This window comes from Photinus pyralis, unplaced genomic scaffold, assembly GCF_008802855.1.
Source record: "Photinus pyralis isolate 1611_PpyrPB1 unplaced genomic scaffold, Ppyr1.3 Ppyr1.4_LG7, whole genome shotgun sequence".
Classification (NCBI taxonomy): domain Eukaryota; kingdom Metazoa; phylum Arthropoda; class Insecta; order Coleoptera; family Lampyridae; genus Photinus; species Photinus pyralis.
Window position 1 is genome coordinate 33,656,464 of NW_022170738.1, and position 25,503 is coordinate 33,681,966.

The window sequence follows — 25,503 nt, forward strand, 5'->3', positions numbered from 1 at the left end:
GTTAATAAATCGCAAGTCTAACGGCATTTAATGAGCCATTTTGGGAACGTGCGTTTATAAGGGTAAAAATGTCTGCTGAACCCGAATTCGGATGTTGCCAAGCTGATTTTTGGCTAATTTCAAAATGGCGGCCAATATGGCGGCCAAATATATAAATTTTTATGCCAAACGCATTTTACATAGTTTTTCGGATTGAGGTGTTAAAAAAGCATACAGGAGGCACAGAAAATTGCAAAACTTATATATTGGGTACATTATACAGACAACACGGTAACAATATAGAGATAATTCTGACGGCAAATGTATTACCTATATTTCGTTCAAAAATTTTAACGGAACTTAAATTTCTTCATCATTCTGCTCATTTTTTGTACGATTGAAGTAGTCGCCAAGACACTTGTTATTTGTAGATATTTGTGCACTTTTAGCTCATAGCATAATTTATTTAAAGCCAAGTTTTTAGGAGGACTAGTCTGACCATTCGATTTTTCAGTGTCCCTTATCGCATTTACGAGACAATATGTATGGTACAAAATGTCCCCGGCAACAGCATCATGAGAAGATGCAACTCTACGCCCTTCTGTACCCACTGCACCCAATGTAAATTTCCATAAGAGCGTCTGCCTAAAAAACTCAAGTTGTTTTTGAAAAATAAAATTTTATATTAATAATATATAAATTTTATATTTTATAAATTTAGACCTTTATCTACAAACTGTTCGGAATATTTTTTTAAAAAAGTTTATAGCAACTGAATACCGGCTGTTTAAAGATTAGATATTTTGCACCGATTATTGCGCTAACCTGTTATATTGTTTTACTCTCGATCAAGAAGATTTATGGCAAAAGTAAACCGACAGTTTTCTAGATAAGTCACTTCTGAACATTACCCCAAAAAATGAAATCACATTTTTTGTAAATAAAGTCTGTATCTTGGCGGGCGGTAAATAAACAATTTGAGTGTAGCAAGTGGCGCCGCTGCACTGTGTCGGCGGGAACCGAGGGGTAAACCACCTAGTTAATTCGGTGTACAAATAGTAGTTAATGTTCTGTAAATGCAGTTAATTTCGAGTTAATTCAGTTAATGTAATTTAATGTGGTTAATGCTCAGTTAATGTAATTAATTAACATTTAATGCCATTTAATACTACTCGAGATACTACTATAGGTAGTGGCTATAGCATGTGAAAAACCAAATTTTGAACCTGGTGTTAGATTTGCTTTTATTCCAAGTGCCTATGTATCAAATTTTATTTAAATACTTTCATAAATAAAAAAGTTTGCAATTCAAAAAGGGCACTGTCAATGTAGAATTGATTAGGCCCAACTTTTAGCATTGCGTATTATATGGCTAAAACTATGCCCTCGACTATGCCCATATTGAATTTCATGCAATTCGGTTTATAACTAACGTACATTGCCAATTCACGAACTCCGATCTATAACTCTGATAAAGAATCCAAATGCAAAATGAACAGATCTCGGGACAGATGGACAGGCACCGCAAAATTATAGACTCTCTACGTCTTAGGAGATCGTCAATAATTTGAAAATGTTGGTTATTTAAAATATTTTTGCTATAGTGTTTTATAAAGAATTTAATAACCTGTCATATTATGTAATAATACACAGGGTGTTCCATATCAAAGTCACATTTTTGTTATCATCTGAAAAATGCGATGTGGTTTTGTTTTTTTAAATGCAGACTTGAATTCATTGGAAAAAATACGCAATTATTATTTATATATATTTATATATATATATATATAGTTGGAAAAAACCTAAATACTTACCAACGGTTATTAAAAAGCACAAAATTTAATAACAAACAAAATTTGCCGAGGAAAATGTAAAACACTAATTTAATTAATTCACAGCTTTTTTGGGACACCCTATATATCACCACAGGATATATTTTCCTACATTTTTTCGAACTAGCTATGAAGGTAATTAACCATCTCTTACGTATATATAAGTAATAAATTATGGAAAACAATTTAATACTAAATAGTACACAATACAATAGATAGTGGCGCCATCGTGCTGTATTTGTGAACTAGTGCAAAATTCGGCCTGGCAACATCCAGAATCGGATTCAGCACATTTTTTTACATCTAAAAAACCATGTGGCCAAAATGGCTCATAAAATGCCGTTAGAACTAAGAAACAGAGTCGTTTTTCGATTTGGCCACTTAACTAAATTGTTTTATACAATTTTTAGAATTTTCTGGGTTTTTTTAGAATTTTAGTATACACAAAATTTGAAGTGCTGTACCCTTCGGGAAATACTTACAGTAAATCGCGTGCGTGAAGTCCAAAAATGGCCACATATGTTCGTCTTCGGGTCGTTCCTTAAGGCCTTTAGGTGCCAAAAAGGTCAAAAAACTGCTGTGATCCTGTAATTTTTTGAGACGTCGACTTGCGGTTTTTTGAGGTCGACAAAGGAAGGGTGCGGCCTCAACCTCAACTTCGGGATAGGGCGGCTCTGAAACCGTAAGTGTCAGGTTACCCAATTCGATATTTTAACAAATAAGGAAGTTTCGAATTTTTTATTGGGGTCATGTCGGATTTTAGACCATTTTTCGGTCCTGCAGCTCAAAATTGTCCTCATTTTTAGATTCTGTGCGCCCGATTTAGTAAAGAAACAATTTTTTAGTGCCTAAAATTTGTTGAAAATGGCCATTTTTCCGATACGTAGGCCCTTAGCTGCCAATAAAGTAAAAAAAAACGCTCTTTTGCCTCATTAATCAAACTGAAAATTCATGAAAAAAAGTATCAATTTCAAAACTAGTTGTACAAATCACTATTTCAAGTTTGTTTGTATTTTTTTCAATGTTGCGTCATGAAATTTTGTTAGCAAACCTCAGATTCGGATTCAGCACTCCAAGAAACATATAGAATCAAAGAAATCAAAACTACCCCACAACTTTCCCACTAGATGCCCGTTTGAGCACAAATGTCCTGTATTATTCACGGGAAAAGTGAAAGTTCGGAAATTCGTTCAGAAAATTAACAGCAAATCGGGTGCGTGGAATCCAAAAATGACTGCAGAGCCGTCCTCGGGCCCTTTCTTAGGGTCCTTAAGTCCCCAAAAAGTAAAAAAAAACGGATATGACTCTCTTCCAAGCTCCTAACTTCTTCATTTTTTTAAACATCGACTTGCGGTTCATATCTCTCACACTCGATATCTTAACAAATAAGGTAGTTCTGAATTTTTTATTGGGATCATGTCGGAGTCGGACCATTTTTCGATCGTTAAGAGGCCAAAAATACCCCTGCACCTCAAAACAGACCTCATTTTTAAATTCTACGCATTCGATTTAGTAAAGAAATAACCTCGGAAATAACATTCTGTCAGTTTCTAAAATTTTTCAATTTCGATTTTCCTAATTCTTGGGGCCTTAGGTCCCAACAAAGGTAAATAACACTCTTCCGCTTCATTTCTTGCGGTTTCCTTAACTTTGAGGAGAAAGAGTTCTGGCGAGACCGTTGGGTGACTTATCAGTTTTAAAATTTTCTGGAAAACCTTATACTTAATAAAAAAAAATGAAGATGCTTTTTCGTATTCTAAGTGCCAAAACCACTTTTGGTACAATTTTTTATTTCTGATTAGTGATTAGGGTTGCCGGTATCCTCTTAGTAGTTCTGAAGGTTTAGATTTTGGCTGATGGCAACCTATAATAAAAACTGGGGGATTTTTGCTTTTGCCACTAAGAAATACAAAACAGGACCTTCTTGTGCGATGTTGGAGTTTTTACCAGAATTATGGAGAACCCCTCAACAGTTGTAAAACCTTCTCTTTTGTTGTTTTATGGTGAAAAAATAACATTATTCGTATTTCAAGTGCAAAAAAGTAATGTTCGAGGCCGTTTCTAGTTGGAATGTTTCGAGTTTGATTAGAGTTCCGGATAGTACCTCAAGATTCGGATAATTTTCGACTAAGATTATGGTTAAAAACTAGTAATTGACTGTGGAAAAACTCCTAACAGGGGCACTAGAACTAGTTATGATGAAGTTTCGCATTTTACCCTTAAATATAAACACGGTTCTCAGCATTTCCATAGGAAATATAGTTTTGGTGGAATTTAGGAGTTCTGGCGACTGGTCTTTTGCCCTGATTTTTCATGGAACTTCAGGAACTTGAAAACTGTTGATGAGCTCTTCGGTACTCTAAAAAAATTCACTTTTGACACAATCTAGGAGTTGGGCTTCCATATTCTCAGAATTAACTAATTTCCGAAACAATTCCTTCTAAGATTTATCGAGAACTCCAGAACTTTATGGGGGCCCTCCAGAAATGTCATTAACAATTGCAAACTTGTAAAAATGAGGGGCGAATGTGACACGCGCCAACATTAAACAGAAATATGAATCCGAAAAGGTGCATTTCCATATTTATGCTCCACTTCCTCAAGTATAAATAAACATTGTTTTTGAAACGAACCGGAAGTGGAAATACCTGCATAAATTCTTGACGCTGCTACCTTCGCCAATTAATAGTTGCGGTTGTCCAATTCAATGACAAGTGACAAGAACATAATTTAGTAGGTCAATGATCCTCACCTGACGATCGATAAGTAGCTACACACACTTGTTCCATACCTACTCATACAATTTTCATTTACTCGCAAAGACGCGAGCTGCAGCTTTAAAATAATGGCATAGAAACACGAACATACTTTTGGACTGGTTTTATAAATAGAAAAAAAACGTAGGTTTTTGCTTAATTATCATACCCATACCTTACAAACTAATATGCTTGTTGACCTAATTGCAAAGAATAACAGGGATGGGGAAGTGGTCGTCTACTCTGTCATACTTTGAGGACCCTTTTCTAAAGTATAGTCGTTTGTCGATATAGGCGATGCGACGACTTCCTGTGTTCATTTTTGTATTTCCTGCAGTACGTGAATGGAATTAACTATACGTATAGGAAGAATACCAAACGACCACGTTGTTACACCTTTGGCAATAAAAAGAGAAAATTATTTTTAGTCGGCTAATGGTTATTCAACAACGAGGGTTTCTGAACTCTGCCGTCTATTAGATTATTAAAGCACTATTAGGCACATGAGGTTAGGCAGCTCATTTCATCAATGTCCAGGATATCCATGGGAATTAAGTTCCTAGGGTTTCTCTCTTTCCGACCTTGACTCCATCGGATTCTTCAGCTCTGCAAGATCCCTCGGTCTCTTCGATTCTAGCATTGGTCTATGATTCTAGCAACTTCATCGGCTGCCTAGACCCTATCGAATCCTTAGCCATCTTCTGCTTCAAAACCCTTGATTTATCAAATTTCCTTTGCTCCTTCCCTTTCCTTGCTTTCCAGTTCTTCCTTGGCGTCTTCGACTTCTAGAGATTACTCGGCATATTTTTCTTTATTCGACTTGTACCTTTTGCCTTGACATTAGTGTTATTTATAGCTTTCTGTCCGACCGCTCGTGTATCTGACAAACTTTTTTATTGGACTGATCGTTTCTAAATTTGATATGCAGGTTCTCGGCAGGTTCTTTATAAATCAAGAAATTGATTATCCGCTCTTAGACTTTGCGGAATAAATTTCATTTATTTTATTTATTACAATTTTTAACGGATACTTCGTGAGTTAGAAGCGGAAATACTTCCTCGCATATTATATTCTCCTGATACAAAGGTTTAAAGGAAAATCTAATCTCTTGGTAACCATACAACTCTTGAGAACAAAGCAATCCTTCTCATGGTTTATGTTCTCCTGCTAGCCAGAGCAAATTAACATTTTTCTCACAGATACTCCGCGAGTTAAGAGCACCTCGCACATTATATTGTCCGGCTGCAAAAGTCTAATCGAAACTAAAGTGTTGGAACGTTTCTCTTCAGTTTAGAAAACACCTGCTCACAGATTATACTCGACTGGTAACCAGAAAACATTTACAGCCATTGTGTAACTATGTATTAGGAGCAGAAACACCTCCTCGCACATTATTATTATATTGATACAACAGTTTAAACAAAAAGAAAGTGTTAGAACATTTCTGTTGAGCATAGAAAAGGGCCCTCTCAGGGGTTATGCTACCTTAATAGACAGAGACTCCATGAATTAGGAGTAGAAACGTAAAAAAAACGGTTGGAACATTTCTCTTGAGCACAAAAGAAGACCTCGTATGGGTTATTTCTGTTGAGCTTATGGATTATGTTCGCCTGGTAGACAGAGAAAGATTATAACAATTTTCGGATACAAAGGTTTAAAGAAAAATAAAGTGTAGGAACGCTTTTTTCACGTATAAAAAAAGACCTCCTCATGGATTCTGGTCTCTTGGTACCCATAATAAATTTACAATATTTCTCTAACTCTTCTTCTTGAGTTAGGGGTAGAAACGTTTAAACGTAAACAAACTGTTGGGGCATTTCTCTTATGCACAGAAGAAGACCTCGGCATGGATTATGTTCTCCCAGAGAAAATTCAAAACAATTTTCTAGCGGATACCCCATGAATTAGAACCGGAAATACTTCCTCGCACATTATATTCTCCAGATACAAAAGTTTAAACGTAAACAATGTGCTGGAAGGTTTCCCCTGAGCACATAAATTATGTTCGCCTGGTACCCAGGGAAATTTTCTCACTGATACTCAACGAATTAGTCCTCGCACATTATATTCTCCTGACGCAAAAGTTTAATCGAAAATAAAGGGTTGGAATATTTATATTGAGTTTAGGAAAATACCTTATGGATTATGTTCCCCTGATAGACAGACATTTCTGGATACTCCGTGAAATAGAAGCGAAAATACTTCCTGGCACATTACAATCTCAGCTAAATCCAGATCCCAACGTTTAAATCTTCATGCGGTACGATATAACAAAGAAAACCCTTGGGAAGAATCCTCCCGAAACAAGAACAACTACAAATAAACCTCAGGTGTAACTTCGAAACCATAAGACACAAATTCGCAAAAATTCTTACCTTCAGGAAGAAGTGGATGGGTAAAATTAAACCAGCTAAACACGACTTTGTTGCAATTTTCGAAAGTAACCAAGAAAAATTACCGTGTGGCCTCAAAATCCCCCATATTGATGTAGAAAAAGGTCAACCTCCCGTCAAACGGCATCAAAACATTCCCAAACTGCTTTCTGCAAGCCAAACCAAACGAACATTCCCATTTTTAACAAATTTCCAAATCTCGATTCGTGCAAATTCTCCCGAAGGCAAAGCAAACCTCGCCCATTATATTTTCCTGATGTTTTATAAGAAAAGAAACACCTATTCCGTGAATTAGGAGCCGAAACGTTTAGTCGCGCATTATTATCTCCTGATGCAAAAGTTCATTGAGCACAGAAGTAGATAGTGGATCACCCAGAGAAAATTTACAACAATTTTTTAACTGATGCTCCATGATTAGGAGCAAAAACGTCTCTATGAACATTTCTCTTGCGGATACAAAAAGACTTCCTCATGAATTATGTTCTCCTGGTAGACAGTGCATGAATTATGAGTCTAAATACCTCTCCGCACATTATGTTCTCCAGATACAAAAGTTTCAACGGAAACAACGTGTTGCTACATTTCTCTGGAGGTTTCAAAGAGACCTCCCCATGGATTACGTGTAATTTGCACCATTTTTTGACAACACAATTATATTCTCCTGATTAATCTACTTTGGTTTCTTCGTCTTTGATTTCTTAAGCATCTTGGGTTCTTCTGCTTTTGTTCTGCTTCGAGTTTTGTGGATTTTTGACTGTTTAACTTTCTTTCCACACCACTTTTGGCTTCTTCGAATTCTTCGGACTCTTGTGTCTTCTTTGAGCCCTTCATCGTCTTCTTCGATTGGGTGCATTTTTTTGTTTTTTGGTCCCCTTTAATTTAAAGACTTTTTTCCATTCCGATCAAATGTATAAAAATTAAACTGGATTCTGGGGGTAGTTACTTTTGGAATTTTCTCGTTTCTTATCCCAAATGAAAAACCGGAGAGAATGCCGAGGACAGTCTAAAGACTACCAGGAAATACTAGAGAATACCACAGAATACGTGAAAGAAATTGACATGTAATAAAAGAAGCGATTAAAAAATTAATAATGTCTTTTTGTTTCAGAGACTGGTCGGTCCAGAAAGCTCGCGCAAAATGCGATCTCATACCTTGTGCATATCCACATTATTAACATTACTAGTGTTTGTGTCGGCTGAAGATGATACCGTCGGACCGGTATTCGTTCGCGAACCCCCAAACCGAATCGATTTCTCCAATACAACGGGCGCGGTGGTGGAGTGCAGTGCACGTGGTCATCCCCCTCCGGAAATAATATGGGTTCGTTCCGATGGCACGGCGGTTGGAGATGTCCCAGGATTACGGCAAGTTTTGGCCAACGGCAACCTGGTCTTCCCGCCCTTCCGCGCCGAAGACTACCGCCAAGAAGTACACGCTCAGATCTACGCCTGCCTCGCGAAGAATTCCGTTGGATCGATCCACTCGAAGGACGTCAACGTGCGTGCAGGTTAGTGCTCTTGCCATTTCGATTCTTTCACATTTTCAGAAAAAATGCCTAACGAAAGCTTTCAGTGGTAGCGCAATATTACGACATCGACGTGAACAAGGAGTACGTGATTAGGGGCAACGCAGCAATTTTAAAGTGCCAGATACCTTCTTTTGTAGCCGACTTTGTATCGGTCGTCTCTTGGCATACCGATCAGAACGAGAATTTCGCGCCGGGCGCTCCGGATGGTAACTAATTTTGGTCGTTCTTGCAGTTGTCCAACAGTTTTACCAGACGGAGGTGAACAACGAGTACGTCATCCGTGGAAATGCTGCTGTTTTAAAATGCGCTATACCTTCGTTTGTTGCCGATTTTGTAATCGCGACATCTTGGGCTGACAGCGAAGGGAATACCTATAATATGGACGAAAAGAATTATGGTAAATTTGCCTTTCCACGGATGAACCTTTTTTCTCCTCATCAATCCTCACGGGCGATTTGTGTCGGTGGGAGTTCCAGGTGTTTACTCACTTTCTTGTTGCAGTTGTTAATCAGTACTACGAAGCTGAGGTGGTATCCGAGTATGTAATACGCGGGAATACCGCCGTTCTTAAATGTAACATACCGTCGTTCGTTGCCGATTTTGTAAGGGTAGAGGCCTGGGTCGGTAGTGATAGCAAAGAGTACACCTATACCACTGACTATGGTAAATGCTTGGTTGTGCTATGGTTATCAATCACCTTGTCAAGCACCTTTCCAAGCCACCACCCTGGATGTACTTTACTTGCGCCGTTACTAACACCCGTCCCCTTTTGCAGTGGTAAATCAGTTCTATAAAGCGGAAATCCTGACCGAGTACGTTATCCGAGGGAATACCGCGATTCTGAAATGTAGCATACCGTCTTTTGTTGCCGATTTTGTTCACGTCGAATCTTGGATCGACGATTCCGGAAAGATACTCACAGTATCGAACGATTACGGTAATTTGTCTTATTAACTGTTTTTACTCTTTTTCGGCAGTGGTGTCGCAATTCTATGTAACCGAGGCCGAAAATGAGTACGTGATTAGAGGAAATTCCGCAATTATGAAATGCAAGATTCCTAGTTTTGTTGCCGACTTTGTTCAAATTGATGCCTGGATTGATTCTGATGGCAACTCGCTTAAGTATGGGGACGGAAATTATGGTATTACTTGCATCTCTTAAATTTTGAATTGCCATACCTGCTTAGGGATTTACTAGAATCCCTTGACCCCGACTGACATTCGTTTCATATGCACAAACTTACCACCTCGTGGTTATCGGCGCGATCGGAGTGTTACGGTCAACAGTCTAACACCAACTGTATTAATTAACTCGTTTTTAAATTAAATGTTGCTCTGAAGATCTTGTGTTGTACTAATACTTCTATGTCATACAGACTAAGCAAACGCCACAATTTTCATTATTCTTTTAATTAAACGTGGAAAACTGGACACAAAACCAGCATAACTTAAACGTTAGATCAGAATCCTTCGCTCTTTTCATTTAGTTGTAACAGTTCATAATTTGCCTTTAAGGTCAATCCGTTTTAAACATTCAGTATCTTCGCATATTCGAATAAATCGTGAGAGTGCAATCGGAAACCTTTGTTCCTATCAATAACCCAAAATCAAAAGTTTGATATCTCCGTTAATGTTTATAGGCGAGACGTAATATTACACGAACAAAACGAACACGCAATCTGTATTAATTAAATAAAAACAGAAAATCTTCTTTTGTTTCCGATGGATTACACTCGTTTTTAATTGTAAGATTTCCGGAACTCGCGAGTAATGGACGTTTCAAAACGACAGCGACACCCGAAAAAATTACGAACGTCCGCTGTGGTAAGATCGTAACGACATTTTTTGCGGCAACTTAACGTGAGTCCCTTGGAACTTTTAAGCCGAATGCTCTCAAAAACTTCCCATACTGGCCCCGTTCTGTTCTACCTTAATTAATGACTACCCACAAAATGGCGAATTGTTAACGAAAACGGACATATTTAATCCTTAATTTGTTACTTAACTACACGAACACTTCATGTTTCAAGTAAATTATTTGTTCACATTGTGTTACTGTGTTTTATACATTTTTTGTTACAATATTATCAAAATTATTTAATACTCATCTGACGCGACCAAACAATTGTAATTATTGAATGAGTCAACGAAATATATTATTATTATAAATCTCGCTTTACGAATCAAATGAAACTTAGGGTGATAAATCATTCCTATGCATTTGTAACTAAATAGCCCTAATAAATCTGAATACGATCCCCATTCCAGACATCGAAACAATACTCCATTCAATTGAAACTACGCAAAAAGGACGATCTTCAAGTATAGTACCAAACAGAAACACTCACGGACTTTTTGAATTCTACGAAATATAATTTTTTCTCCAACCACCTGAATAAGACGCTATTTTGTGACAGTGTTCGGTACCTAAAATTGACGTTTTGCGGATTAATCGCTTTCACCATGGCAACTGTACAAAAAGTGGATACTTTTGGTCCTAGTACCAAAAAGAAATTGACCTTGAAAGTTGGCCAATTAAAAAATTACAATCACGGAGATATGTCACATTGACATCGTTTTACATTGCAGGTTGTAAGATATTTCTATACATACAAATCAAATATTTTTGCAGATTCAATGCAAATAATGATGTTACCTATACGTATGTACATGTATTGAAAATGATTTACGCTCGCTATTTTTATTTAAACCATGTGTAACGTAATTTACATATTCCGTGAACGTAATTTTAATACGTAGACAACCCGCCGTCGCGCGTAACGCCATCTACTTCAGACCCATTGCACTATTATCTGTCATTTTGAATTCAAAATTTGAAAAAGTTAATTGCAATTAATTTTAATTAAAAAACTGTATGGTAAGTTTTTTATTTCAATACAAAATATAACAATATTAATTGTGTATACAATAAAATGACTGAAACTGATAGCGACATGGATTGCACTCCGTCAGAGATTATAGAAACGGCAGAACATGCTACCTCAAGATTTGCTCCCTACAAAGTCGCGAGAGGTGAGAAGTAAGAGGTAAAAACGAATAGGTTATAAGTTAACCTAAAAACTAGAGTGGCATGACACGTGAGGACAAGAAAGCAGAAGTTCTTATACTATAGTAGTGAAACTGTAACTGAATCTAAATTGGAATATAATTTGAAGTAAAGGGGGTTGGAGAAAAAATTTTATGTTTTATTCGTACAAAAAAATGCGTTTTCGGGACTCGGAAGGTTGCTGGACTCCGCTAACGCGTCGTCCAGCAACTATCTTCCTCGTCCCGAAAACTGACATTTTTTGTACTAATGAAACAAATAACTATATTATCCAATATTTTTACGCCTTGTAGATTTAAGTGATATGGAATCTCTAACTTCACAACGAAATTTCGAAAAAAAAATGTAATGCAAATTTAGAGCTACCGTTACATATGTTCTCTTCATACGCATATCTCTTTGTGATGTATCAGGATCACAGATACGCAAGAAGGTATAGAACCGTGGAGGATATTTAATTACTCAATGATGATTGGCAAACCCATGTCCACTCGATCTTAATATACATCTGGAAAATTCTGAAAAGACTAGAAATCGATTATAAGGTTCTAAAATTGGCCAAGGAATCCTTTAAAAGAATTCATGAAGCCCATAAATGTCAGTTCTTGAAGCTCTATTTGGTTCTGGAATGATCTGTAAAATCCTTAACAAAATATATGGGAAATTTTACAAGAAAAACAAAAAGTGAAAGTGAAAAGCGCTTAGAAAGATTATTGTGTAATTCCGGATATAAAATCGAAAAGTTTAGTATGAAAACGCTATCTTCTGGGTAGTAATTTGGGCTTGATTTAACACATAACTAACCACTTACATATGAAACAAATTTATTCGACATCAATCAATCGAATAAGCTGAAAGAAATATAGGCATTCAGGATGCAACAAATACCACGCAACAAGCGATCGATAATAACAATTCATTAAAGCAATCTGAATTAGCTTCAAGTGTTAATAATCTTTGTATCGGGTCAATTACGATTGTCTTTACACAGACGCACAAAACAAACCATAATACTTTTGAAATGGGGAAATTCCCTTTAACGGGTACCGGGAAGCAACTACTTCTTCACTTCTTTAATTCGGCTTAAACATTCACGGATTTATGGCTCAGTGGTAGAGCATTGGGTTATAAATCCGAAGGTCGGGTGTTCGAACCTTGGTTGAGGTGAATTTTTCATCTGTGGCGGAGATGGAAATTACCTTACACCAGTTCCGAGCATTCTACCGGCTACTCCGAATTAGGTTTTCCTGCAGTTTTCCTAATTCGTAAGGTAAATACCGGAGTAGTATAGACCATCTTAAGACCTTCTGCAGAGGCACCTCTAAATAGCATTATGCGGGTCACTCTGTAATTGGGCGCATGCCTGTTGAGGGCCCAAAACAAGAGAGGGATAAAATTAAATTAAATTAAATTAAATCACGACGACTTAAATCGGCGAAACAACCTGTTTTGCAACAAATACGGTTGTGTTTTAACGCCCACCAAACCCAGTGGTAGGCCAGGTAGGGTAAGTCGAATGCTACGAACGGTCACGGTCACGAAAATATTGAAACGCTCGGAGGGGAATGAGAGCACAGGTTCTCCATACTTAAAACGCTGGGAGGGGAATTCTCAGACAATGCGCCGTCTTGTGAGCAAATGCAAAAGTGGAATACTGACCTACATCTATATGAGATTCGTTTATATTTCAGACTAGGGAAGTTTCTCTTCTGACGTATGTAGTTCCTACGCAGTTTTTTTTTAAACTTTGTGAACCATCTCCTCCTTATAAAAATAATGCCTCGTCTAGGAATACTCGGCATATGTGTTTAAAACTTCCGCGATAACACATCCTTATCTTGAAACTAATTAGCTTTTATGCATTAAAAAACGATCGGAGATAAGACTTTTACAAATACTACGCAAATATTTACAGATTTTCCTTATCTTCTAAAGACAATAAAAAAACAAAAAGAGATTATTTAAACAAAATTAACATCATTCAGTAAACAATTCGGATACAAAACCTTCACTTCGAAGTCTAAATTTTGCCTCTTCGTATCAAAATTCGAAGCTGCGCAAACAAAACCAGATATACCTTGAGGGCTAAGTTAGTAAATTAGGGGTTCAGGTGAATTACATTTTATGATTGTTGTTCAGAGTTAAAGATTAAGTGGTCGTATTTGCTTCTTGTACAAATTTTTTCTTTTCGCATGAAAAATGATTGTTGATGTGACAAAATAATTTCAGAAAGAATGCGTGTGGGTACAAATTAGTCTTAAACGTATAGGTAACAATTTTCAGATTAAATTTGAAATTTACATTGTTATATAATTATTCAATTGCTTAATCAGTCACGAAACGAACTCGGGTACAAATTAGGCCGCACTTCAAATTATTGAGTTCGAAGGCTAGGACCTCCCATCTCGGTGCATGTATTATAATTTTGTGGATCCAAATTAGTCTTTAATTAGTCCTAAATTAGAGGCACATCAATTTCCAATTCAGGACAATGCCATTTTATTGAGGAGCAAGAAACGAAACGTAAGGAATGGAGTTAGGGATCAGGATGTTGAGGGAACTCTGATATCATCACGCATCAATGCTATACATACATGCCCAAAAGTCTTTTAATGTTGCAACAGGAAATTGTGCATTTAGCATCCCAAAAAACATACAAAATGCGAGAAATCAAAGCTACCCGGCCCGACCACTGGACAAATTATCTGATGTGCGAAAAATTAAGAGAGCAAAGTTGAAATGCGTCTAATTAAATTATTGTTCTTGTCATCAATTAAAGATGACGCTGACCGTAAATAAAACATTACTAATTTTTCAAAGGAAGTTAGAAACTTAGTCACCTTGGTTGTGGTCTGACAAAAACCGTAAACATAATTGTCATAGATGATGCAAGAAAGTTTTCCAATTTTGTACTCGATCTTAAAGCCCACTCTTTGAAAATACTTGCGGCTATATCGATTTATTATCCGCCTTCGTTTTTTTTTGTTCGCCTCTGCAGAAAAAGAGCTCAATTAAAATAAATTATGCAACATTATTCAGAATTAGTAGCTAATGATTCTACTCAGAACAAATCTCTTACGCTCTCGCATTATATTTATGGATGACCACTCGTTTTGAGATTGCATTACTTAAACAAAACGCGTCCTTGACCTAGTGTTATCTTGGTTACTACGTCTAGAGTGGTCTCATTAATGTTTTTTACTGTTATGGGTCAACACTAGGAATCTCATAAACACATCACTTGGCAAAAATTTACCTCTACTAAAATTACATGCCCACCAAACGCTCTAGACAATTTTTTTTCAAGACAGGTGACAGGAAGAGAAGTTTCAACATCTACAACTACTTAAAGGTTCAATTGAATCTGATTACCACTCTTTTTTTGATAACTTGCCTTATCGTTAATAATAACCTATAGATTAGTAATAACTTTTCTTTTGCAATCGTAAAGTTTCTTAATAAATTACGAATTTATATAAATAATTACTTTTATTTTCATCAAAACCTTAGGGGGTTGCAATATACGTAAGTCCCGATTTTTAGGAGCATTTTTATAAGAAAAACACGTAACTCCTCTTATTACTTAAATTAATATGAAAATCATTATATTTCTTACATGATTTCAACCCTTGTTAATTTTAGATTTTTTTTGTATCATTTGTTTTATACAACGTTTTGGTTATGAAGTCGTAAATAGTTTTTCACGCCTCCTGTAAAATTTACCAAAATGGAGTTACATGGTTTTCGTATTAGGGCGACGATATCGCATATTGTAAAAATGAAATGTGCGCATGCGCAAACAACGCAATGTTACTTTGGCTAGAGTTGTCAAAAGAATTGTCATGTTTATATAGCAATTTTTTGCACTCATTTTAAGAGCGAGGTAAGAACTTTTACAAAGAGGATTCCTTCCCGAGAATTGTGCTCCCTTCGTTAATTTCGTTCTCCGAACATTCATGGCATCCCCTAAATTTCGCCGACCCGAATTAATACATAACGAAGGTTTTTAATTGCCTTTTCCTTTTTTTGGTAAGTCTCCATGATGGACTTTGAAGATTCTTTGGACAGGAATATCTTATCACTGCTTCCCTTCGTCTTTAGGTAAAGTTAAAATATGAAGCATTCCTAGGGCAAAGTTTAGTAAATAAGATCACTCTTGAGAATGTCTCCCGCTGGATTTCTAGGTAGAGAAACGATGTAGCGCTGTATGGTGTGCGGTGTGAGGGTGGGTCTTTCCTCGTAAAATTTTTGAAGTGACTACTTCTTAAGGGTTTTGGGCGGGCGTCAAATTTGTGGTCGTCACGTGTAACGCTCGGCTTGTTCGCCTGGCTCAAAAATATTTAAAGCGCATTTGTCCATTTCAAAGGATATATGGCTTTGAACTCGACGCTTTTCGTGTATGAAGACGCGAGTTCGATTTCCCGAGCGCGTTTTTTTTTTATAGATGGCGGAAAAATGAAGGACGCGAAGGATTATGAGAGAGAAAGAAGTAGTCAGTTCTGTCGGCACTTACCAAGTGCTACTTTCGAATTTTTTGGTTAATTTTATGAATGTTCAACAATCGTCGATCTCCTCACCATATCGGAGTCCAGGGCAAATTCGTCCAAACAATATTACCGAAATCCCCAAATTAAGAATTCAATCGCCAAAGTTTTATAACGTATGCATGGCGGCAATTGCGTTTTGAAAAGAACGTCTCAGCTAATGTGCACTCTGTCACAGCTTGCAATCGAAAATGAATGTCGAGGTGGACAATCGTCCGATAACCAACGCGCACTTGCGTGATTAAAATTCCAACGAAAGATGGAGTCAACGACTGTTACGAGGATCATTCAATAAAATACACCGTGAACAATAAGAATACGACACCGTTCTCCTTTCAACCCAAATGGTCTCGCTTACTGTACATTTTTATTCCAGAAAGACGCGACATTCTTCATTGTAAAAATGTGATCCCTACCTTCAACCCCCTATGAGTGATAATTACAACCCCCAATTTGTTAATGGGTTTGTGATATAGGTATTCATTTAAAAGGTCTCTTCATTCTCTATCCGAAAATGTTATTGTTTTATGAAATATAACGCACCAGGAATGATATGCAAAAAAGATTCAAGTGGTTAAAAAATGTGCAAAAAGGTTTTAAAAATTAAAAAATACTAAAAAATTTCAAAAAGATTTTTAAATTTTTTTAAATTTTCATAAATCTTTTTCAAATATTGAATTTTCTTGAATTTGTTTAGTGTTATATTTTTTGAAAATGTACAGAGTGTACCATTAAAAAACAAATGTCCGATACCTTTTTTTACCTGACCCCGTATACTTTTTTGAAGCCAGTTTTGTAACAAACATTTTTCTGTATCTCTGTTAACTAGGGAAATATAGGGTCACTCTGGACTTGGTCATATTCCGTATCTCTTAAGCAAGAGAATATTTTGAAATTTTGATTTTACCATTTTAAGTTTGACCCAAAAAGAGCAGATGACGCCTTTTTTGATAGCACACGGCGAAAAAGTAGAGCTGAACGCAAAACGACGACACGAGAAATTATCACCATTTAAAAAATGGAGGGTTGTAACTGTCACAGGAAGGGAGTCGAAGGTAGCGATCATATTTTTCGATTTTTACGTTGAAGAATGTCAATTTATAATTTAAATTTCACGTATTTCAGGATTTTCTATAAACATATACAGTGACAGAAATAATTAATTTATTCCATTTGGTTTTTCCACAGTGTATATTTCATAACAGATTTTCAATGCTATACCACTTCTGGCCTATTGTCAATTTTTTTAATCTACCCGAAATTTGAAAACTTTCCGTAAATATCTTTCTTTTATAAACCAAAAGAAACAAATTTATTATTTTTGGTATCTGCTTAAAAAAAGTACTAATTATTATTTTCGTCTTTATTTTTGAGTGGGAAACGTTTCCGCTAAGCCGCTCTACGAACCCAACTCACTATACAAATATACATGCCCGAACACGGATTCGAACCTTTCAACTGCGCCACACAGTCCCATCTAACAACTGTTCAAAAAAGTGTACAGGGTGCTCATCAGTAATTCTTATTCTTTTGACAGGCCAGCCATTTTTGTCTGTTCACATTGAAAAATCAGGACCGTTTCTATTTTATAATTACATCCTTATTGGATATAGGGTGTAATTAGAAGCAGTAATTAGTAGGCTTTTATTTCTACTATTTACTATCAAGAAACAATTGCTGTTATGCCAAAAATACAAAAAAAACAGATATATTTGACAGACAGACGTAATAGATGCATTAGAAAACATCCACTAAAATAATCAGGCAATTTCCAAACGTTTTTTCTCTGCAAGACATTTGTCCAAGTATTTGTACTCAAAATATCACTTAATTTTGTTGGAACTCATTTGCCAATTTTACAGTTTTTAGCGCATTTTGTTTCTCTTTCCGTCCGAACTACTCCTACAGTTTTCAATATATTTAATTCGTTCTTTTTTAATTTGGTAGCTTCGGCTGTGCGGCTCAGGCACTTAAGCCAAAAGATTTTCACAATTAATATGCGCATGCGTAGACTGCGTAATGTCAACTTTCTTATTTAGTGAGATATTTTTTTCGATATTTTTACCACAAAGCCTGTAGTAAAGGCAAAAATATCGCATTACAAAAATCAGATGTGCGCACGGCAACTTCCTTATTTATAGAGACATTTTTCTCCGTAAAGAAGCTAACTGCCATTATAAGTTTTTGAGTTATTTAAAAAAATGACATTTTTGAGAAATTTCAAAAAACGGTTTGCACTTTTAGAATATGCTCTAGTACAAAATAAATTGTAAATGGGTAACGATGAATTTCAAGTGGGGTGTTTATGAAGGGGTTGTTTTCGTTGTTTTTTTACGCGACACAAAAGTTGAAAGCCACCTCAGTTTTGTTATAACGCACCTTATTTTGTACGCAATGGACTTTTACCTATGCTCATTTTAAATATTCTTTAAAAATCTTGTTGCATGTTTCGATTTCTGCATTTCTTGAAAAAAGCTTATATATTTAAAGAGTCCATAAATTGGTTAGTATTGGATTTGCGGTGAAAATAACAAAAACATTCTTTGTTTTTTTACAAGATACTTTTGTTTTGATTTTTTGAATTATTCACTTTTAAAAAATACGTTTTTTCGACGGAAAATTGACAGTTTCAGTCAGAAATCACTCACTTTCACCCTGTTGATAAGATCTCCGAGCCATTCCAATTCATTCATCTAATGATGACTTCTTCAAATAATTTTGGTCTTTCTTGAGGACACATTGACATTCTAGTTTTCTCTCACGAATTAACTGTCCATAGTCGGATTGTTAATATTTTGATAAATTTCTTCAATTCCTTTGTTGCCGAGGTTCGCAGATCAGTTTCATAGTTTTAAAAGAAAACCAAACTTATTTTCAACATGTGAATAATACCTACATGGAACTGCTCTCGAGCCCCAGGCATCAAGCTTCTGTTTGAGTTCTGCTACCCCTTCACCCCTCCGATCCTGAAGATGGTAGTTTAGAAACGTGAAACTTTTCCAACGAGAGTGTTCGAAAACTTATCAGACTTTAAAGAATATACTTTGATTACATATTCGCGTTTTGCATTTCCAGTGGTCGCACAAACCTACGAAGTCGAAGCGGACAATGAATACGTTATACGTGGAAATTCGGCCGTAATGAAATGCGAGGTGCCCTCTTTTGTATCTGATTTTGTTGTCGTCGAGAACTGGCAAGACTCTCGGGGCAACACTTACTTACCAGGATCGGATTATGGTAAACCGAATTCAGCAGTTTAGCTCCCCCAAAAACGTTCTCCCGCCCTCCTGCATATCTACCAGATTGTACACGAATTCGTTTTTAATGTTAATTTTCTTTGCAGTGGTTAATCAATATTTCGAAGCTCAAGTGTACGATGTCTTCGTTATAAAGGGAAATACCGCAATATTCAAATGTCAAATACCATCCTTTGTTTCCGATCACGTCGATATAATTTCATGGCAAGACAGTGACAAAAATAAGTATCTTCCACCCGATGATAGTCAATACGGTAAATGATAACTCGTAAAATCCTGTCACTTCCTGCCACTGCCCATCCCTCTTACTTGGGGATCGCGATGTACTTAATTTAGTTATTAACAATAAACTTACATTTGATCATTGTTTACAGTGGTTTCGCAACCCTACACCGCTAACGTAATGGACGAAAGTGTACTTAAGGGGAATACTGCAATATTCAAGTGTCATATCCCTAGCTTTGTAAGCGACTATGTATACGTTACTTCTTGGTTACAAGACGATTCTATTGATATCATACCTCAGGATAAACAGTACGGTGTGTGTTCATTATTAAAAATAAAAACGGGAAGTTTGTGCATCTGGAACTCCTGTTCTTCCCGTTCTACCTTCCTTATCTAACCCCTCCCAGCTTGGAACTATCTCGACATGCAAACCGAATAGATTTTCCATTGCGAAACTCAAATAAATAAATCTTTCGCTTTGTCACGTTACGAGATTGCCGCATGCTTAACCTTTCGGATGGTAATAACAATAAATCTTTGTCAAAATTTGCATGATAAAGTTTTACCTGACATGCGGGACTTTGAACTAATTAAATATTTTTCGCGCAGACAGCAAATATTTGGTCCTTCCATCCGGCGAATTGCACATACGCGACGTGGGACCCGAAGATGGATACAAGACATATCAATGCCGCACCAAGCATCGACTAACCGGCGAGACCAGACTTAGCGCAACCAAAGGACGATTGGTCATCACCGGTATGTTTTAGTGTTTCAAATTTTCTATTGCGAACTGTAAATAATAATGGCGGAAGTTTTTTATCAAATTTTGTGTGGAGCTATCAGTTTTTTTATGTCCGCCATTATTTTTTCTTTGACTGATATGGTGGTATTAATTTCATTGTATCTTCCGTAGTGTAAGGTTTATGTCTATTGAAATCTCAAAAGAATGAAAAATTCGAAGAAACCTAAGAATTTGACGAATGTGAACAGCCTAAACTGAGGAATCGAAGTCTCTTTGATTCAAAACCTGACAGCGTCGTGCTTCCGATTCCTATGGCTCTTCCAATTCTTTAGTTAAATAGAATTTTTCGAAATTTTTATATAATATTTCCGATTGTTCAAATTCTTTGAATTCTTGCGTTTTTTAGAATCGCCCAATTCTTCCGATTCATGAGATTCTTCGGATTCTTCATTTGGTCGGTTTCTTCGAATTCATGGCCTATTAAATCAAAATTTCCTTCAATTCTTTCTATTTTCCAAATTAAATTCTTATAACTATAAGTCTGAACAATTTGAAGAGATCTAAGAAGCGGGCGAATTGGAAAATCTCACAATCTGAAGGATCAGAAAAAATCCAAGAAACTCTGATTAATGTAGAATACTCAAAAATTTAAAAAAAACTAAGCATTCGAAGAATATGAAAAACTTAAAAGATATTAAAGAATTGAGAGATTAAAGCACCCTAAGAAATTGAGGAATCCAAAAAGTGGGCGATCCAAAAATTTTAGGCCGGAGACAACTCTGGTGCATCTGAAGATAGGTACTATTGAACGATCTCTACGTAATGAGAATGTGAAAGATTCAGACAAACCCAAGAATTTTGTAACTATGAAAAACTTAAAGAAATTGCAGGATTGAGGGAATCTGTAGCATCCGAAGTAATAGAAGAATCTGAAAAATCGTAAGCTGCAGAGCTCGATAAAATGGACCAATCTGAAGGATCGGAAAAATCCAATGAAACTAATATAAAAAAATCTGTAGCCAAGGATTCAAAGAAACCCCAGAGTTTTAAGAGGAATTGAGAGAAAGTCTGAAGAAATTGAGGAATCCAACAAATCTTGAGCTGCAGAGCCCGAAGATCGCAAAATTAAAAAAAATTCAAAGGACAAAAGCTCTTCGTGACTCCTGTGAAACTATCAAAAGCCATGAATATTACCGCACATTAATTTACACAGCTACCTTTTTAGACCTATGCTTAGCTATGACCAAAAAGGTCCTTGGATCGAGTCTGTGTGCGAGCATGAAAATTTTGTGTAGAGTCGGGTTGGTAAAGTAAGAAACATTTGCCATAATCCCCCAATTATATTTGGAATAGGAAATTCTTGTTATTGACGATAAATGAGGGTAATAAAAACAAAATTATTAATAATCGATATTAATAAAGTTGTAGTTTATTAAATTGATAACATTCACATCTGTAGAGGCAATAAAAAAGCAACTGGAATGAGTTCATAAACCTACACTACTGCAGCCGTATATAGACATGTAACTTTACATAATTGCAGCCATAGTTAACTAAAAGTGACAGGAAGTGCTCATTATCATAATCTTTATTTGTCAATTCTTATACTTCATAGTTAAGTCAAATTTAATGTACTATGCTGCCCCATTAAGTAGCACCACCATATCAGATCAATAATAGAGAAATACAATCGTTCAAAACTTGTATGTCTCATGCAATATTTGTATTTACACTAAATAAAAGCTTCTTTATTAAAGTCATTAACACACTTCCTAATCTTTGACATTTTAATAACACCATCTGTCCAAGTTGGGGTCATGACTCATACGTGTATGCGTGCATTACATTAAATTAATGCATCAAATGAAAGTAAGGGAGCTTTTTAGTTTAAACAGTAACATTTTACATTCTAGCGATGTGAAGTGTTACTGTTGTGCGTGTGTACCTGCTTTAAACATGGAAAAACTCATACAAAGCAGGTGTACTCGCCACCTTTTTTTGTGGAACTCGTTTCCAAGCCCAGACTGCCTGAATGTTGGGATAGGGTACCCTTGTTTCTCGAACGGGCACTTTCAAAATTTTGTTGTCAATTAAAAAAAACGTGTATAATGGGCACGTTGTATCCGAATTAATTTGTAGATTACCTCTCCTGTTGTCCTGTTCCTTTCTTTGGTAGAGCACTAAGCAGAACGAGGTGCATTTTTTGAGGCCAACTAGTGTCAAATGATTTGGGGTGTGCTCCTAGAATTGCTATGGTACGCCACTTAAAAAATGATGTCCTTTATACAAAATTTAGTCCGCATCTCCGGACTGGTTTCAGTTCAAATGAAGCGAATAAATTACAGATTTTTGCCCAGGGTTAAGTAAACGGGCCCTGAAGCGTGGCACACCTGATAAGATTAATAAATGCGTACTTAATAGGCGTTATAGTGCCCCATTAATTTTTGTGGAAACTTGGCGGAAATTTCTACATTTTTATTTTTAATGGTCCAAATCCAAATCTTTTAAGATCTTTGAATGTAATCAAAATCTTACTTTTATGCATTTTATTGGAAATCTTTCTTCTCTAGAGATAGCTAATGTTTCCAGCAACTTTACTAGAGCTTTTCTTGAAAACCTTTTTTGGAATTTTCTTAAAAATAAACTTTAAAAAAACCCTCGTAGGAGTTTTCTTCGAAATATTTATACAATCAATACCTTTTTTTGAAAAACACTTATTAACCTTTCTGAAGAAAGTCTCGAAAACTGTTTAGGAGTTTTCGTACCAATCTTCCTCTTACTAAGTAACCCTGTTAGAAGCCGTCTTAGCAATCTTAACTTTACTTCCCTCTGTTTTTACTCTATTTAAAAGCTTCCCGCAATCTAGAGTCCCTAGTGCCACCAAGGCACTGTATTTGAGGTTCTCCTTTCTTTTGTGGGGCAGTTTGCTTCATATTATTATTTGTTGACAATATAGTCTAGGAGAGACTTACCTCTTCCGTTGATGTCGGTGCTGCCTCATACGCATTGGCATCACATCCGAGAAGGAGTTACCATCCTTTCCGCTGACAGTGTTCCACCAGTGTGCTAACTTGTGTGGTTGGTGGTGTATAAGGGCGGTATGCGGATCCGAGTACAACCCCTTTCTCGCTCCCATTCTTTTCCACTGTCAGAATTAGGTACTGCCTCTGCAACAAAATTCCCATAGTGGTATAGTAACTTAACACTATATTCCTGGTTAAGATAGGTACAGAATCTGGGATTGATTTCGGTAGGCTCAGTAAGGAACCGCGCTCCTAGACCCAGTATTAGCCTTTTGCAGGTCCAAGGTTCTTGTAAAAGGGCTGCATGAATATAATAGAAGGTGGCAGATGCCGCCCTACTGTGTTGCAGATTAATTTGTGCTACTTTTACCATTAATAAAATAGTGAAACCGGGCTTACCTAGTAGGTGTTGGTTGTGGTTCCCCTGAGGGCTCCGCAACTGATGTTACCTCTTCGCACTCCATGCTTGTCACCTCTACCTTCGTCTTGGAGAGAAGTTTGAACGTCAATCTGGTCAAGTTCACGTAGGGTCGATGGTTGCAAGTAGTCCCCATCTTGTCCTTCACCATGTCTACCACACGCCAATTGCTGGTTGTAACTCCAACAATTCGATCCTTTTCAGGATCTTCTCCGGTTCTACTTGAGCCCCGGGGCTCCAGGCGTTTGCCGTTACTGGTTTTGGGATGTTCTTCGCTTCGACGAATCGACGTTTCGCGCCCTCCCACGGAACGGAACTTTTCTCGCTAGATCCGACCTCAACCAATCCACAGATACCTGGAGCTCCTAGGTTTCCCCACTGCGGTAGATGGAAGGTCAGGTTGCGTAGAACACACTGGTTCCTCTCTCATGTTCGGTCCGGGCGGTAAAACCTAGACCCCTCGCACAATCCCGAGCTACCCAGATTCGTCCATGGTATATCGACATGGTTGACGTACATCGAACACATGTCGGCACCGTTTAACCCCGTGCAAGCCCTTGGCCACGATACGACAACCGGGCGAGGTAGCTGGTCCGCGATGCTGTATTTGGTTGCTACCAGTCGCTGTTTCATAAGCGACGAGCATCCTTATTCCTAGCATTGACCTACGCTCATTCGCTTAGGCCGTTCCCCTATCCGCCACCTGGGGACGCGCCTGGTAGGGTGCCACCCCTCAGGAAACACAGAGTTAATTAATTGACAAACATGTATCTCGCAAAACATACAGATATTAAAGTCACAATTCCGGAAGAAAGAAAAGCATTCAAAGCTTGTTTTTTGACACATAAGTACCCCGCACGCAGACGTTCGATAGACAATTAAATAAAAATCTTAATTACTTCCAGTTATTAAATAAATCAATCAATTTGATCGTAGCAAATTAGCGATATTTAGGGGCGTACTAAAACTGAGACACGCCCTAGGCGACAACTTGCTTGCTCAATTCACACACGTACCTACTTTTTCCGAAAACGGACAGCGCGTTTTAAAAATCATTTCACGAACTTTTACTACTTCACTTGATTTAACTCTGGAAAACTTTATTACAATACTCACGAATTACGCTTTCACATGCACAGGCTGACTGCCCGAAAATTTATCGCAAAGAAATGTCCACGTTCTCAAACCGCGTTAAAGAAGAGTACAAAAAAGCACCGTCTTCTCGATTTCTCCAGTAGTTAAGGAAACGCCACTTCCACGATAAAACAAACTCCTTCTTCATAAATTTTCAAATAAATCGCCAATCACAATTCGATTAGGTAAACGTCAGCCAGGGCAGCGGTTCTTAGTCTGTTAGTCGCTCTCTATAATTAAGGCATATAATTGAATTGAATTATGTATACATTCAAAAGAGCGTTTTAAATATTTGTAAATACTGAAACCAGTCAAGAGATGGACAGGATTCCGTTGAGTCGCTCAATGCTCCTTCCTGTCGCAGTCTTTTAAATGTTTGTGCAACCATTTCAAATTTGCACAAGCTTTTGAGCATCATTGACAAGCACCTGTTGGTGACAATCTTAAATCATTTGACATTAAATTAGCTACGGTGTACTGCAAGCTGGATAATTCTCAAAAAACGCACATCTACGCCTTCACGTTCAAGGTAGGTGCAGGTACTTGCTCGTAGTAAAAAGAAGTCTAGGTGGGTTTACGGTACCCTATCTCAAAAAGACCA

At 36.9% G+C, this 25,503-nt stretch overlaps 1 protein-coding gene and 1 long non-coding RNA gene across 51 annotated transcripts in view; one reads left to right on the forward strand and one right to left on the reverse strand.

Annotated features, from left to right (window-relative positions):
* Positions 1-2,298: 2,298 nt before the first annotated feature.
* Positions 2,299-25,271, reverse strand: LOC116176656. Its single transcript, XR_004146482.1, has 3 exons — positions 23,750-25,271; positions 23,300-23,494; positions 2,299-2,485 (listed from the first exon to the last, which is right to left on the reverse strand). It is a non-coding gene; the product is annotated as an uncharacterized LOC116176656 (long non-coding RNA).
* The window catches only part of LOC116176642 (Down syndrome cell adhesion molecule-like protein Dscam2), a 62,243-nt gene continuing 44,809 nt past the window's right edge, over positions 8,070-25,503 (forward strand). For 21 of the 50 annotated variants that reach the window (XM_031495341.1, XM_031495310.1, XM_031495312.1 and 18 more), the window contains exons 1-3: positions 8,070-8,468; positions 8,534-8,695; positions 20,192-20,341. In XM_031495341.1, coding sequence (XP_031351201.1) covers positions 8,099-8,468; positions 8,534-8,695; positions 20,192-20,341 — 682 coding nt within the window. In that variant the 5' untranslated portion in view covers positions 8,070-8,098. Of the gene's footprint in view, positions 8,469-8,533; positions 8,696-8,721; positions 8,887-8,990; positions 9,153-9,264; positions 9,427-19,175; positions 19,338-19,443; positions 19,612-19,731; positions 19,897-20,191; positions 20,342-25,503 lie in introns of all 50 variants that reach the window. The other 29 variants (XM_031495323.1, XM_031495344.1, XM_031495326.1 and 26 more) reach the window with 6 other exon arrangements.